This window comes from Amyelois transitella, chromosome 30, assembly GCF_032362555.1.
Source record: "Amyelois transitella isolate CPQ chromosome 30, ilAmyTran1.1, whole genome shotgun sequence".
Lineage (NCBI taxonomy): Eukaryota > Metazoa > Arthropoda > Insecta > Lepidoptera > Pyralidae > Amyelois > Amyelois transitella.
In genome coordinates, this window is record NC_083533.1 from 508,132 (window position 1) to 525,358 (window position 17,227).

Consider the following 17,227-nt stretch of genomic DNA (forward strand, 5'->3'; position numbering starts at 1 on the left):
ATCTACAAAAAGCAACAAATTAGTAACTTGTCATCAACTAGTCTGTAATGTTATCAATTATTATGCCCAGGGGGAAAATTAAATAAATCTGTGTTCTTATATTTAAAGTTGGGCTGTACTGTACTGTACGTCCATGGTTCATTTGACATTTGTCAAATTTCAACTAAATGTCAACTCAGTTGTCAACAAGAATCAAGTTGATCAATAATTTCTTATTTACAAATACAAAATCACAACATTATATTTAAAGATTTTTAATGTGAAAAGCAGATTTGTATCACAGATCTGATAAATATGGGCGACATATGGAATTTGAGCGCCATTTGTCGCTGTTGCCACTCTGACGGGCAGCTGAAAAGTTTGAAGCGCCCCTACGTCGTCAACAACGATGTGGAAATTTACTCCAGTATGTTACGGGATACCTTTGGGATTATTGTATGTACATATATATATTTTTTTACTATTATTGTAACCAGCTAAAAGAAATATATATATTTATTATTGCTTATTAACAATCAGTGCCGTGTGGTACCGGCGGCAATAGAAAAAAGATAGGACTATTACATCTCATTCCCATGGATGTCGTAAAAGGCGACTAAGGGATAGGCTTACAAACTTGCGATTCTTAAAGTCGATGGGCTAGCAACCTATCACTATTTGAATCTCAATTCTATCATTAAGCCAAACAGCTGAACGTGGCCTATCAGTCTTTTCAGGACTGCTGGCTCTGTCTACCCTGCAAGGCTATTTACGTGATTAATGAATGAACTATTATCAACAGATTGATCCACCGTCCAGGGACATCAGTTACAGCGTATGCGAAGAATGCGTACAGGAATTAAGGAGAGCGGCCCAATTTAAAAAGCAGGTCATCATATGTGAGGCTAAGTTTGAAGAGTATTGCAAGAGTGAGTTTTTATGTAGTTTAGTTTAGTTTTTTTTTGGTGGTAGGAAATCAACAGAGAGCCCTTCTAAGGTTGAGTGGTAGGATTCCCGCTAGGATCAACGCTGCGGGCAGTGACGTTGTTCTGTATGCCTTGCAGATCCTTTTTTTTAATGTTTTTTTTTTTACAAAAAAATATATAAACATTAACGTCTTTTAAATTGACATGTGATTTTTGGGCATTTTTAAAATAGAATAATTTTATTCTTTTTCTTGGTATGTCCTATAAAGTGACTAAAGGTATCACATTCAGCTAGAAGAAATTGGAATTCAAATATTTACAGGTTGATAGGCCATCACGAAAATGAACCCCTAGTCACCTTTTATACCAACCACAAGAAAGAGATGGTGTGGTCCTATTTTTTTTTTTTTCTATTGGTGCCGGGAACCACATCGCAAGATATGATGTAATGTACTCACTGTAATTGAAATATGTTTCACAGATGAAGAGTCTCAGATGGCCCCTGGAGAAATAAAACTTGAATTGGAATCAGATGATGGTAAGTTGGTCACATACTCAAAATTTTTGATGTCACTTACAAGATTTTCTTAAAAAAATGCGGCTGGTCATTAAAAAAAATACATACATATTATTATCACGTCTATATCCCTTGCGGGGTAGACAGAGCCAAATGTCTTGAAAACACTGTGATAGGCCGCGTTCAGCTGTTTAGTTTAATGATAGGATTGAGATTTAAATAGTGACAGGTTGCTAGCCCGTCGCTTATTGATTTACGGCACCAATAACAAAACAGAATCGGACCACTCCATCTTGTTCCCGTGGATTTCGTAAAAGGCGACTAAGGGATAGGCTTATAAACTTGGGATTATTCATTAAGATGATGGACTAACAGCCTGCCACAAATTGTAATCTCAATTCTATCATTAAGCCAAATAGCTGAACGTGGCCTGCCTCTGTGTCTTTACAAGACTGTTGGCTCTGTCTACACCGCAAGGGATATAGGCGTGACTATGTACTATATATTTATTTATTTAATTTATTTTTTCAGGCTCCAATGAAAATGATATTTTCTTTGAAGTTAAAGATGGTGAGTTTCATTGCTGTACATACATGTATACATATGGTCACGTCTTTATCTTTTGTGGGGTAGACAGAGTCTTAAAAAGACTGATAGGCTATGCTCAGCTATTTGGCTTAATGATAGAATTGAGATTCAAATAGAGACAGGTTGCTAGCCCAACGCCTATCCCTTAGTCGCTTTTTACGACATCCATGGGAAAGAGATGGAGTGGTCCTATTCTTTTTTGCACTGGTGCCGGGAACCACACGGCATATATGCATAAAATCACGCCTCTTTCCCGGAGGGGTGGGCAGAACACTACATCTCTACACTTGCCACGATCCCATCAAAAAGAATTAAATAATCATTCATATTCATTTATATAATCACGTCTTTATCCCTTGCGGGGTAGACAGGGCCAGCAGTTTTAAAAGACTGACAGGCCACGTTCAGCTGTTAGGCTTAATGGTAGATTTGAGATTCAAATAGTGACAGTTTGCTAGCCTGCCATCGCTTAAAAGAAGAATCCCATGTTTTTATGCCCATTCCTTAGTCGCCTTTTACGACATTCATGGGTAAGAGATGGAGTGGTCCTATTAGTTTTTATATTAGTACCGGGAATCACACGGCAGTTAAATAAATTTAATAATATTGAAACCGCCGAGCTTGCATGAAGAGAGTTATGAATGTGGATGAAGCGAAGGAAGTGTGCAGAGATCGTGGCAAGTGGAAAGATGTGGTCTCTGCCTACCCCTCCGGGAAAGAGGCGTGATTTTATGTATGTATGTACATATATTGATTTTTCAATGTACAGACACTTTTTTACTATTAGTATTTTATTATATGCATTAATTTTCAGAGAATAGAGATTGTGTTAAGGAGGAAAAAGCAGAAATCAAGACGGAAGGTGAAGGTAACATATTTACTTTATTTTATTTTAATTTCTTCATACATACATACAAACAATCACGTCTATATCTCTTGCGGGGTAGACAGAACCAACAGTCTTAAAAAGACTGATAGCCCATGTTTAGCTGTTTGGCTGAATGATAGAAATGAGATTCAAATAGAGACAGGTTGCTAGCCTGTCGCCTAAAAGAAAGAAAAGAATTATTAAGTGATATTGAAATGTCAAATAATAATGAATAAAAAAAATTAATTTGTATTGAAAAAAATTGCCAAGAAATTACTTGGATTTATAGGTTTAGAGACTCTGAATTATAAATATGAAGACAAGATTTTTTTTTAATGTTTTTATGGGACAGATTACTCGATTACTCGAAGTAAATTCGGGACTTGTGTTACGAGATACTAACTCAACGATACTATATTTAACAATAAATACTTATATAAATAAACATCCAAGACCCAGGCCAATCAGAAAAAAAATTTCTCATCATGCCCTGGCCGGGATTCGAACCCGGGACCGCCGGTGTCACAGACGAGCGCACTACCGCTGCGCCACAGAGGCCGTAAATCCTGCTAATATTATAGATGCGAAAGTTTGTGAGATGTCAGTATGGATGTTTGTTACTCTATCACGCAAAAACTACTGAACCGATTACGATGAAATTTGGTATTTAGGTAGCTGAAGACCCAGAATAACATATAGGCTACATTTTATCCCGGAGTTCCCGCGGGATTGATAGGGTCTCCATGCGGACGAAGTCGCGGACGGCCTCTAGTTTTGAAATAAACACCACTCTCCTTTTATTTCTTTATCTTATTGAATTCCCAATATTAGTTCCAGATGGGAACAAAATGGAGATAACCATAGACACGACTAATCCAAAGCGTAAGAGGAATTCTGGTAAGTTTATATACATATCCGTACATATAATTAAATTAGCTGTTATCCGCGACTTTGTGCGCCGTAATAGTTCACCAACAATATCTTTACAAAATACTGATTTATCCTTAGAAGGGTTACATTTTAGGATACCACATTTATTTAAAAGTTAGACCTAGCCTTACAGCTCTGAGAAAACCGCATTCAATTTGCATATTACATATATGCAGTCACGTCAATGACCTTTGCGTGGTAGACAGAGCCGATAACCTTATGGTTTTATGATGGAATTGAATCCCAGATTATACGCCTATCCTTTACTCGCCTTTAACGACATCCATTTGAAAGATTCGAGAGTCGGAGGTTGTATTTGTGCTCCAATCCGTGAAATCTTTGTAATCGCGATTCAGACCTTCGCTGCTATTGGCCGAGCGCGTCATTTTCTTCGCTATGAATGACAGTTGTGTGACATTTAGTGATGTCGCCACACACATAAATTAATTTATCATTGGTTGCCATGATGTTGTTTGTTAAAGATATGTCAAAAAAATAATTTTTATTGTCAAAGATTCTATATTTTTATGTTCATTAATATAGTAATTTTAAACTGATTATTTTCTCCTCTTTTCTCCTTCTATCTTCTGTAGGAATAAATAACTTAATAACTATACTTCTTACATTATCGATAAATTTGAATTGTTCACAGGTAGCAAAAAAGATACACAATTGCTTGAAGAATCCCAAACGAAATTATTAGTTAAATTAGAAAATGGCGTTTACTCTTGCGAAATATGCGGCCGTTGTTATAAGCTTAAGAGATCACTTAAAAAGCACATATCTTCAAAACACTGTGTCGAGTCACAATACACGTGTAAAATATGCCGTTTAGAGTTTGAAAACAAAAAAGAAATGGACTCGCATCGAACGGCTGTGCACAAATCGAAATACCCTTGTTCTTATTGCAACAAGATATTCCAGCAGAAATATAATTTACACATACATTTGAAGCGACACACGAAACAGTCGCTTTTCGAGTGTGATTATTGCAATAAAAAGTTTATGCACAAAAAATCATTGTTGCATCACATCAACGCTTTGCATTTGGGCGTTCCGATTCACAAGAAGATGTGTGAAATATGCGGACGCGGTTTCAACGACATAACTAACTTGAGGAATCACGCGCAGACGGTTCACGAGAAACTCAAGCCGTTTAAATGTCAGTATTGTCCGAAAAATTTCACTGCTAAAAAGCATTTGCTGATACACGAACGGGTTCACACCGGCGAACGGCCGTACAGCTGTGACGAGTGCGAACAGGCCTTTACATGTCTCCAATATTTGAAACAGCACAAGGCGCGTGCGCATTGCGACGAGCCGTATTTGTACTCTTGCAAATTGTGCGACGCCAAATTTGTGACGCGTAGGGAACTGTGTAAACATTCTCGTTGTCATTCCGGTTCGAAACCTTTGCTATGTCATTTGTGCAATAAAGATTTCGCGTGCAAATATTCGTTGAAAAGACACGTAATGGAGCACAGCGGTGAGAAAAAACACGAATGCGATGTTTGTTTTCAGAAATTTGTGCAGAAAATGACTATGCTTAGGCATAAGAAACGGTTGCATAGTGGGAAGGTGGTTGTGAAGAAGCCGTGTCATTTGTGCAAGAGGAAAGTCATTGATCTCGAAAAACATTTGGACAAACACAATAATAAGCCTTTTGAGTGTAATTATTGCAGTAAGAGGTATCCGTTGAAGAATGCTTTGAACAGGCACGTGGCGAATGTACATTTCGGCAGAAAAGCGCATGCTTGTGACTTGTGCGATCAGAAATATGTACATCAGAGTACTTTAGTGAAACATAAACTGAAAGTGCACAAAATAGAGTCGAAAATCGAAAAAGGGGAAATTGTAGAGGATTGTGTGACTTATTTGAATGAAAATAAAGTTGTGGATGTAAAATTGAATGTGACTGACCGTTAAAGACGGTAAAGCACTATAATAGTTAAACTTATATATGGAAATAAACTAGGGATGATCTTGGGATGAAGTAAAACTGCACTTTGGTTTAATTTTAAATAACCACTGTAATAAACCGCTGAACTTATTAATACAATGGTTTTACGAGTAAAACAATTTGTTATGTACTAGATTTTACATTGTAAAAAAGAATCAAATGAACATTTAAAAATTTTCTTTTTCTTTTTTTTTTGTAACTGGCCAGTTATGACACAACATTCTGAACAAAACAGAAAAGAGGTTGCACAGTACAAATTATATTAAACGCTGACGTTTGAATAAAAATTAATGAACTTGTTTGTTTTATTTATTTGTTAATTCAATCAGTAAGTTGTAATTTTCGTGATGTTTCTTCCACGTGAGGGATAAAGAATGTCTTCTTCCTCATGGCTTTAGTCCCTGTTGCATCCTCACCACTCTGGAGAGGAGCCCGGGGTGTGCCTTTGACCATGGATCCTAGATTGGATGAGACAAGTTTTTTACACGAAGCGACTCCCGTCTGACCTCCGCAACCTTTGCAGGTAGACCTAACCCGTATTGGGTCGATCATGGTCACACATCCAGTTGCCTGAATGTGCAGGTTGCCTCACGATGTTTTCCCTCGCCGTAAGAGCATCGGTTAGTATTCAAACTAATGTAAATAACTTTTAAAATAGTCATTGGTTCATGGCCGAGATGGAATTCGAACCTGTGCCTTTTTGCGCTACACACATCTTAACCAGGCATCTTACCGATTCGACCACCAACTCTCTTGGGATGAAGACAAAAATAAAACATCTAAATTAGTAATGAAAATTTTTTATTTTTGCTTTCGTAATTAAACTTAATAACAAGATATTTTTAGGTGCCTGTACCAAAAGATTTTTTTGAGAGTGGGAGAGTTAAAATTTAAAAGTCAGTTACAATTTTATTTGTATGTATGGATTGTTTCACTCGTCAGCGGCAAATGTTTTCAGCATCATGAAATAGGAAAGGCTCGTTTTCAGTATCTGTAACATAAAAAAACATAGATTTAGGTATCACGCCTTAATCTCTTACGATTTAGACAGAGCTAATACTTTGAAATGATTCTAAGGCCGCGTTCAGCTGGATTGCATATGGAATGAGATTCAAATAAAGACAGGTTACCTGTATCAAATAGCAGGTGCCCATCGGCGCGACTATTGTCTACAATAAATATTGATAACTTAATCTTATAAAAATATTGCCAACTTAGTGCTTTAGTATACAGGGTGACTTTTAATTCACCTGCATAAATTTAATTGTTAAGTGTACTTCATCTAAAGGATATTTAAAAACGTTAAAAGAAAAATACCGGTTCATATTTCAGAAAGTACGAAAAAAAATTAAAGTATCAAAATCTACGATCTTAAATACGTAATATCACCCCGGCCGGCGGAAAATCGACGCGTAAGATTCAGAGGTCAACGACACAATTCATTCAGCTGAGCGATCTCGACAACTATGTACTTTACTTGATCTTGATACTAGAAAAATAATTTATTTTTCAGACATTTATTTACATGTTTAGTTTTAATTTATTTTTGTAGTATTGGTCTTTAATAAAGCGTGTGACGTAGTTTTTTTAAATGTGAAAATGATGACGTTTAATTTAAATAAAAAAAGGCTCAATCGGCTCAGAGCATGGGTATAGTCTATGTTTAAAAGGATGCAATTGTTTTAAATGTCACCCTGTATAAAAAAATAATTAAGACATGTTGCTAGCGCGATTCTTGACTTATACAATACATATGTTGTATAAATCCTATCCCAACCAACTGATATAATAAGCTAGCGACCAGGGAAAAGCAACCAGGACTAAAAGCCAGGAGTAACAAGACTATGCTTTTCAATAGATACCGTGGCCATTGTGCGGACCCCCACCTCCACCACCCCCAAGGCTTTCAACCCCAAGGGAATCTGCGCCTGTCTGAGCAGCATCAGCACCATCTTCCTGTTCTTGACGTCCATGCATTCCCAGGGGACGTCATACGCCCCCCGCATTACGTGGTCTGTCTGTGAGAAAACCAAAAAGGTAGATACTTTATCTGGTCCAAGGTCGAATGATAAAGCTTGAAGAACTGCATGTAAAATGTAAGTACTAATGACTCTTTTCTAGAGTACGATACATACATATAATCACGTCCATATCCCTTGCGGGGTAGAAAGAACCAACAGTCTTAAAAACACTGATCCACCACGTTCACCTGTTTAGCTTAATGATAGAATTAAGATTCAAATAGTGACAGGTTGCTAGCCTGTCGCCTAAAAAAGAATCCTAACTTTGTAAGCCTATTCCTTAGTCGCCTTTTACGACATCCATGCGAAAGAGATGGAGTGGTCCTATAATTTTTTGTATTGGTGCCGGGAACCACACGGCTGACTAATATAAGTTTGTCCACAATAATCTTAGTTGGGGTGTATGGATACGTGGTTATGTAACACAAATATACCCTTTGCTAACATTAATAACCGAGACTAAAGCCAGGAGCTAGAAGATATTTAAATATATCATAGGATTTATCTGACAATTCTCAGAAGAGATTATTGTGCCGTGTGGTTCCCGGCACCAGTACAAAAAAGAATAGGACCACTCCATCCCATTTCCAATGGATGTTAGGTACATAAAGTTTTTGAATCTGCCCAAAAATCTCACCATTGAACTGAGGAATTCGAAAATAATGGACACTTGCGCCAATAGCTGGACGAGGCTGAGGGTCAGCGGCCCGAAGTTTATCAGCGAGGTTGTGTCCTGTAAAATAACAAGTCAAATAGGGGATAAACTCTTAATAAAATAGGCGAATAAAGTAGGATAGGCTTATAAACTTGTATAGCGGGGCGAGATTGAGAAGTAAAAGCCAACTACGGAATAACAACTTTACTTCGGTAACTTATAAAAAGAAAATACAAAACTCGCTCGCTAATAAGTGCATACCGCACCGCTGCCCTTTTTTTTTTTTTTTTTTTTTTACGTGTGGAAAGACCTTCGTCTACCCGGCCGGCTACGGGAAGCCGGACCGGTTATGTGGGGCTTGAACCCACTAAAACCACACGGTGCCATCGCCTACCGCTTCGTTGTCAGGAGTGTGAGCTGCCCTCGCTCATATTCCTGACGCGGCGGCCGCTTCCACGGCGGCCTCGGCTCGGCCGCTCTCCACGGAGCGGCCAGCGGGGTGACCCGTCGGCCTTCACTTCTACCCGCTAGGGGAGGGCGCGCCTGGCACAAGCGCGCCTTCAACCCAGGGCCGTTTCGCCAGGCAGTGGAATCCCGTTTCCGCCGCCCGACCGGCCCTTATTGTGGGGGCAGCAGGTGCAGGGCGTATGCCCGCCTCCTGCGCCCAGTGCGCCGGCGGCGTATGGGGAGGTCGGACGTGTCCTCTCTCACCCTTTCCGCCGCCTCTTTGCGGAGCATGACGCTCTCCGCAAAGGTCTGCACTGCTGTCCACGACCTCTCGCTGTCGACCATCTGTCTCACGACAGCCGGCAGAGAGAGGTCGTCCCCCACGACCGCGCGAAGCTCCGCGCGGTCTTGGTCCCAGGCTGGGCAAACCTCCAAGGTGTGCTGGGCGTCCTCGTCAGCACATCCGTCACAGTGGTGACAGACAGCAGACGGCTCCGGACCGATCAGACACAGATACCCTCCGAAACAACCATGTCCGGAGAGCATCTGGGTCAGACGGTAAGTCAGGCTACCGTGCTGCCTCGCCAACCACTGTCCCAACACCGGACGGACCGCCTCGACGGTTCTACGCCCAGCAGTCGGCTGCTCCAGCCTTTGGGACCACTCTTCAATGGAGCGCTGACACAGCTCATTGCGGCGTCCTGCGATCTCCCTCGGTGCCAACCGGTGACCCTGGGCCACGGCCTCCTCGCGCCAGAAGAACAGCGACGCGAGGGTTTTCGCCTCTAGGTCCCAGGGAATGGAACCGGCCAGCACAGACGCTGCCTCAAAGGAGATCGTGCGATATCCCCTTGCGGCTCTCGTCGCCATCAGCCTCTGTGGCCTCCGCAGGGAGGCGAGGTTTTGGCGAGAGAGCGCATCCGCCCATACGGGGGCCCCGTAAAGGGCTATCGATCGCACGACCCCCATGTACAAGCGTCTGCAGGACGCTTCTGGACCTCCCAGATTCGGCATGAGCCGAGTCAGCGCTCCGGCCGCCGTCGTCACGCGCGGCGCTAATTCCGCGAAGTGGGCGCCGAAGTTCCATCTGCCATCAAGAACGATGCCCAGGTATAACTAAAATGCCGTTATCTGCCAAATCCTTGTTTTAAGTAAAACGTCAAAAACTGCGGTAAAAATTTAAACTGATGCCATTCATCAATGAGAACGCCTATTTATGACTTAAAGGTACCAAAAAGTCGTATATACAGATCGAAAGAGATTTTTTTTCTTATTCTACTGGTAAAAAAGGTGTAAATCCTGATGTCAGATAACGGCATTTTAGTTATACCACGGCAGACCGGTCCGCGCGTTGTTTAAAGACTGACTTGTTCATGAGGCGCGCGGGCGGTACTCGGCGCGGGCGCTGGGAACGGCGGGGTATGGACGAGGGGGGCGGAGAGTGACACGATGTCTCCCCGGAAGGGCCTACAATGTTGCCCGCTATACTTGGGAGTTTATTTGTAGGCGATGGGTTAGCATCTTAATTTACATACATATAATCACGTCTTCATCCTTTGTGGGGAAGATAGAGCCAGCAACCTTGAATAGGCTGAAAGGCCACGTTCGGCTGTTTCGCTAAATGATAGATATGTGATATAAATAGTGACAGGTTGTTAGCCCATCGCTCACAAGAAGAATCACAATACTGTGTATACTTGACGGCCTCTGTGGCGCAGCGGTAGTGCGCTTGTCTGTGACACCGGAGGTCCCAGGTTCGAATATCGGCCAGGGCATGATGAGAAAAGAACTTTTTCTGATTGGCCTGCGTCTTGGATGTTTATCTTTATAAGTATTTATTATAAAATATAGTATCGTTGAGTTAGTATCTCGTAACACAAGTCTCGAACTTACTTAGAGGCTAACCCAATCTGTGTAATTTGTCCCGTATATATTTATTTGTATATTTGTATTGAAAAAAAATATTGAAAAATCTTTATTTCCACGCCTTAGTTTCTAAAACTACACAAAACTGGGACCCATCTAGTAAGTTTAGAAAAGCCTGTGGCAGGGGAAATGATGAAAAAGCCTGTGTATTAATATTTATATTTGTATTAGAGATTGCTTTGGTTGAACGTAATCTTTTCTTAAACAATCAATTCAATAAACTCACCAATTGAGAACATTCCAAAAGTAATAAACACCCGCTTATTTGGAAATACATGTAGTATATAGCTATGTTGAGCCCGAACACGTCAGAAATGTTGTTGGAGTGTCTGCAAATGACAAGGTTATGTGTAGGAGACAGTATGGAGAGATGGAACCAATGCTGTTATCCTACTACTATTATAAAGGCGAAAGTTTGTATGGATGTATGGATGTTTGTTACTCTTTCACGCAAAAACTACTGAACCGATTACCATGAAATTTGGTATGTAGGTAGCTGAAGACCCAGAATAACACATAGGCTACTTTTTATCCCAGAGTTCCCGCGGGATTGATAGGGTTTCCATGCGGACGAAGTCGCGGGCGGCCTCTAGTCATACATACATACATATGATCACGTCTTTATCCCTTACGGGGTAGACAGAGCCAACAGTCTTGAAAAGACTGATAGGCCACGTTCAGCTGTTTGGCTTAATGATAGAATTGAGATTCAAATAGTGACAGATTGCTAGCCCATCGCCTAAAAAAAGAATCCAGAGTTTATAAGCCTATCCCTTAGTCGCCTTTTACGACATCCATGGGAAAAAGATTGAGTGGTGCTATTATTTTTTGTACCGGTGCCGGGAACCACACGGCACTCCATCCTTCCTACTACACACTTTGCACAAACAAGTTAAGTACAACAAAAAAAAAAAATAACTCACCCAAGAATAAAGCTATGATGATTGACAATCATTTTCAACCTTTCAGTCACTTCCAAAGATTCCTCGTCGGAATACTGAAGTGTAGATCCATTTGAGCCTTTGAACCCTGGCTTCGGGAATCTCTCCAGATTATGAGTCAATATCTTCAAGTGTCCCCACAAATGGAACACCAGCAAGGCGATCACCAAATCGTAGATGATGAAGAGTAACGCGCATGAGAATGACACGTACCAATTAAAAAGGAATATGACAATGAACCCTTTGAAATTGTGTTCGTGATCAAAAGGTAGGACGTAGTTCACTGAGTGCTCGTAAGTGATGTTTGGTGGCACGTTCCGATCGAAACCGCCTTTGGATATGTTTTTCAGGAGAGGAGCGACGTTGAAAAATGATAATACTGATATTACTAGTAATATGGAGTAAGCCGTGAAGTATTTACTCAAGTTGTGAACGTAAAGATTAATCTGGAATAAGATGAGCAAGTTTACTGTTATGTTGAGTGTGGTTAAAGAATAGGATCACTTCATTTCTTTCCCATGGATGTAGTAAAAGGTGACTTAGGGATAAGCTTATAAACTTGGGATTCTTCTTTAGGCGATGGACTAGCAACCTGTCACTGTTTTTTAGAATAAAATAGATTTATTTTCAGAATTGGATACAAGGTATCACTTATTGACGTCACATCACTTAAATCCAATTATAACTAAGTACTACCGCTTCCAAAGCGCATGTGTAGAAGAAGTAGCGGAACAAACTATACTGCAGCATTTTCATCGGACGTCAATTTACAAATATAGATCTCTTAAATCTAAATCGTGGACGAATGCACATTGTCTAGTACATTAAAAAACATTAATGAATGTAGAACTAATTATTTCAATAGGAATAGGCAATAAGCCTAACAGCTGAACGTGGCCTGTCAGTCTTTCAAGGCTGCTGGCTCTGTCTATCCCGCAAAGGACATAGACATGATTATGTGTGTGTGTGTGTGTGTTAAGTGTAAAGAAAAAGATAAGTACCTAATGTTTCGGGGACATTTATAAACATTGACAATGTTGCTTACAATTGGTGTTTGAAGCACACGTTATAGGTATACCGGCTTCAGATACACGCATATATAGTCACGTCTATATCCCTTGCGGGGTAGACAGAGCCAACGGTCTTGAAAATAGGTATAAAAGATTTTAAGGGCATACCTTGTACGAGTATTCCGATTCGTTCCTATGATTAAACAAATGTATCTCCCTGACAAAATCAACGATCGATTTGTCCAACTTTTTGGAGAATACGGAAGCGTATCTAGCCTGTGAATATTTGATTAACTTACGGACTTTTAAGTTTTACAGATCACATAAATTAATAAATATAAATACTTATATACGGGACAAATTACACAGATTGAGTTAAAAGTTAGTCTCAAAGTAAGTTCGAGACTTGTGTAACGAGATACTAACTCAACGATACTATATTTTATAATAAATACTTACATAGATAAACATCCAAGACCCAGGCCAATCAGATAAAGTTCGTTTCTCATCATGCCCTGGCCGGGATTCGAACCCGGGACCTCCGGTGTCGCAGACAAGCGTACTACCGCTGCGCCACAGAGGCCAAATACGTAAGTAACATACATTAAATAACGCCTCTTTCCCGCAGGGGTAGGCAGAGACTGCATCTTTCTACTTGCCACGATCTCTGCACACTTCTTTCTTTCTAAGTAATTTTATAAATTAAATACCGTGTGGTTTCCGTCACTATTGAATAGAACCACTCCATGTTATCCCATGTATGTCGTAAAAGGCGACTAAGCGATAGGCTTTTAAACTTGGTATTTCTTTTGTAGGCGATGGGCTAGCAACTTGTTACTATTTGAATCATAATTCCATAATAACGCCATACAGCTGAAAGTGATCTTTCATACTTTTGAAGTCTGTAGGCATTGTCTACCCCGCAAGGGGTGTATACGTGACTATATGTAGTATGTACACATGTATATGAAGACGTGCATGCAATATACAGAGTGACATTTAAAACAACTGCATCTTTTTAAACATAGACTATACCCATGCTTCTGAGCCGTTTGAGCTAATTTTATTTAAATTAAACGTCATCATTTTCACATTTAAAAAAACCCTCAAAAACTACGTCACACGCTTTATTAAAGACCAGTACTACAAAAAGAAATTAAAACTAAACATGTAAATAAATGTCTGAAAAATAAATTATTTTTCTAGTATCAAGATCAAGTAAAGTACAGAGTTGTCGAGATCGCTCAGCTGAATGAATTGTGTCGTTGACCTCTGAATCTTACACGTCGCTTTTCCGCCGCCGGCCGGGGTGATATTAAGTATTTAGGATCGTGGATTTTGATACATTTTTTTTTCGTACTTTCTGAAATATGAACCGATATTTTTCTTTTAACGTTTTTAAATATCCTTTAGATGAGCACACTCAACAGTTAAATTTATGTAGTTGAATTAAAAGTAACCCTGTATGTATGTTACTTAGAAAATAAACTTACCAAACAAACGACATTCATCAACGCGGTAATGTAAGAATGTCCTATTTCAATAAACGTCAGTACCCCCGTGTTGTTCCTTATGTAAAGCAGATCTGACACAAACAGGCTGAAGCTTAGTGCAAAATTGTAACATCTGTAAACCAATCTGTATCTCTCCGGCTCTCCGAAAAGTTTGCCAGGCCAAGCACCGATTATAATCATGTAGATTCGTAACTGTTTCATGTAATTTATATCTTGAGGGCGCTGGATGCCGCTGTAAATAATAATTTATCGTTATACCTACTCCTCATTGAATTATTACGATAATACATTCATAAATATTTGACGGCCTCTGTGGCGCAGCGGTAGTACGCTTGTCTGTGACACCGGAGGTCCCGGGTTCGAATCCCGGCCGGGGCATGATGAGAAAATAACTTTTTCTGATTGGCCTGGGTCTTGGATGTTTATCTTTATAAGTATTTTTATAAAATATAGTATCGTTGACTTAGTATCTCGCAACACAAGTTTCGAACTTACTTCGAGGCTAACTCAATCTGTGTAATTTGTCCTGTATATATTTATTTATACATTCATAAATAATGCCTCTTTCTCGGAGGGGTAGGCAGAGACCATATCCTTCCACTTGGCACGATCCCTGCACACTTCTTTCGCTTCATCCACATTCATAACTCTCTTCATGCAAGCTCGGCGGTTTCGGGTACTCTTGACCTGACCCTTTACCAGGACGTCCTTAATTTGATCAAGATACGTTCGTCTAGGTCTTCCCACTCGGACCTTTCCCTCCACACTCTCCTTGTTTCTCCTCCTCTCACTTATATCTGCTTTTTCTTTTAGCTTTCATTTTATTTTGGTATCTTTACTATCATACCGATTTTAATGGTTTGACCATGGTGGGTCGTAATTTATCGTCGGTGTTAGGAAAAAATAAATTTATAGGGTCATGAAACAATATCAACTAATATAATTAACGTAAAAGTGAGTTTGGATGCACTAAGATTTGTGCATGCGTGCACTTTGCTTACCATCAGGCAGATTAAAGTAATGCGCACTCAACTCTATTTTATTATTTTAAAGTTTATCTATCAATTTATAAAACTTGTATCTTAATTGCTAAATACTTTTAAATATGTAACATAAATGGAAATAATGAAATGGTAAGAAAACTTAATTAAAAAAAAATTCAAATTAAAACTAAAACTACTTATAAAAAAGAAAAAAAAATGATTACAAACTAAAATTTAATTTACAAATTGTACAGTCCCTGCATAGCAAAAACTTGCGGGAGTGTGCCTATTTAATTTAATTAAATTTAATCTATACTAATATTATAAAGCTGAAGAGTTTGTTTGTTTGTTTGAACGCGCTAATCGCAGGAACTACCTACTGGTTTGGATTGAAAAATTCTTTTTGCGTCTAATAGACCATTTATCGATGAAGGCTTTAGCTCTATAACATCACGCTGCAACTATATCTAAGCAGCGAAGAAATAACGGAGAATGTGAAAAAAATCGGGGAAAATTGTTCATCCTTGAGGGTTCAATGATGCCCAAAATAATTATTCCACGCGGACGGAAGTCGCGGGTACAACTAGTCTATTTTAAAAAATAACTTACCTCAGATCTTCACCATTAATTGTGAAGAAATTCATTTTTATTTCATTCATGTATTTCCACATATTGTGAAGACAATTCCTTCTTCAGAAGCTTCTTCTACATTTGAGGCTTGGAATCAGTAACTAGTTTCAATTTAAAAGTAAGAATATAAAGTAATAAATTGAAATATGAAAACTGTAATAAAGATAATGATTTGACAGGAAAATTAAGGTATACATTGTCATATGCAATACAGAAAATAATATTTTGAATGACGTTTATTATAATTAAATGATTCCAAGTGGAATAATGTTTGAAGCGCAGTCTGTATGTTATGTACCATTTTTTGTTTGTAAATTTGAATTAGACCTGAATAAGTTAATGTAGCAACCTTTCACTATTTGAACCTCAATTCCATCATTAAACCGTACAGATAAACGTGGCCTTTCAGTCTGTTCAAGGCTCTGTCTACCCCGCAAACGAAAAAGACGTGATTGTATGTATATTTGTCTCACGAAATTGTTAGAGAAGAGATAAACGGTATATCTCAGTATACCACTAGTCCCATTACGACGTCCTACGGTAGGAAAATATTATAAAGCTGAACAGTTTTTGTTTATTTGTTTGAACGCGCTAATCTCAGGAACTACTGGTTCGAATTGAAAAATTCTTTTTGCGTTGAATAGACCATTTATTGGGGAAGGCTTTAGGTCTTTACTAATATTATAAAGCTGAAGATTTTGTTTGTTTATTTGTTTGATTGTTTGTTTGAACGCGCTAATCTCAGATACTAACTACTGGTTCGAATTGAAAAATTATTTTTGCGTTGAATAGACCATTTATCGAGGAAGGCTTTAGGTTATATACATAACATCACGCTGCTATTAATTAGGAGCGAAGAAATAATGGAAAATGTGAAAAAAGAACGGGGGAAATTATTCAACATTAAAGGCCTTCAATGATGCCCAATATAACTATTCCACGTGGACGGAAGTCGCGGGCACAGCTAGTACTATATATAAGTAAGTAATTTCGCTCTCTCAAATTTTGAGCTTCACCAAAAAATATAGAGGGAGACCTAAGGTAAGCAGAGCCGCCGGTCAGAGTAAGCTAATAACATTGAATTACATGGAATTCCTTTGTCCCCCCATCAGAAACATATGTGTGAGAATCCACACCTGATTCTTGGAGTTATAATTAGTAAAAGAGTACGTATGTTTGAAGCATAGAGTGCGGTATAATAACGCCGTGTGGTTCCCGGCACCAATAGAACTGGAATAAGAACATCCCATCTCATTCCCACGTATGGCGACTACGGGATAGGCTTATATACTTGGGATTCCTCTTTTGAGATTGAGATTCAAATAATGACAG

General features: G+C 39.2%; 2 protein-coding genes across 4 annotated transcripts; one reads left to right on the forward strand and one right to left on the reverse strand.

Annotated features, from left to right (window-relative positions):
* The first annotated feature begins 175 nt into the window (after positions 1–175).
* On the forward strand, positions 176–6,027 carry LOC106136548 (zinc finger protein ZFP2). 3 transcript variants are annotated; one of them, XM_060952987.1, is made up of 7 exons: positions 176–435; positions 782–908; positions 1,387–1,443; positions 1,954–1,992; positions 2,825–2,878; positions 3,710–3,775; positions 4,461–6,026. In XM_060952987.1, the coding sequence occupies exons 1-7, from the start codon at positions 295–297 to the stop codon at positions 5,732–5,734; spliced, it is 1,758 nt and encodes a 585-aa protein (XP_060808970.1). In that variant the 5' UTR covers positions 176–294; the 3' UTR covers positions 5,735–6,026. The 3 variants fall into 3 exon arrangements, with proteins under 3 accessions (XP_060808970.1, XP_060808971.1, XP_060808972.1); XM_060952988.1 differs by having other exon boundaries at positions 2,825–2,872; XM_060952989.1 differs by lacking the exon at positions 3,710–3,775 and having other exon boundaries at positions 4,461–6,027.
* Positions 6,028–6,639: 612 nt separating this feature from the next.
* Positions 6,640–15,909, reverse strand: LOC106136540 (uncharacterized). The gene is made up of 8 exons (XM_060952840.1): positions 15,875–15,909; positions 14,262–14,514; positions 12,937–13,044; positions 11,741–11,976; positions 11,044–11,146; positions 8,427–8,522; positions 7,631–7,786; positions 6,640–6,759 (listed from the first exon to the last, which is right to left on the reverse strand). Exons 1-8 carry the CDS (start codon positions 15,907–15,909, stop codon positions 6,700–6,702), a joined length of 1,047 nt encoding a protein of 348 aa, XP_060808823.1. The 3' UTR covers positions 6,640–6,699.
* Between the last annotated feature and the right edge of the window lie 1,318 nt (positions 15,910–17,227).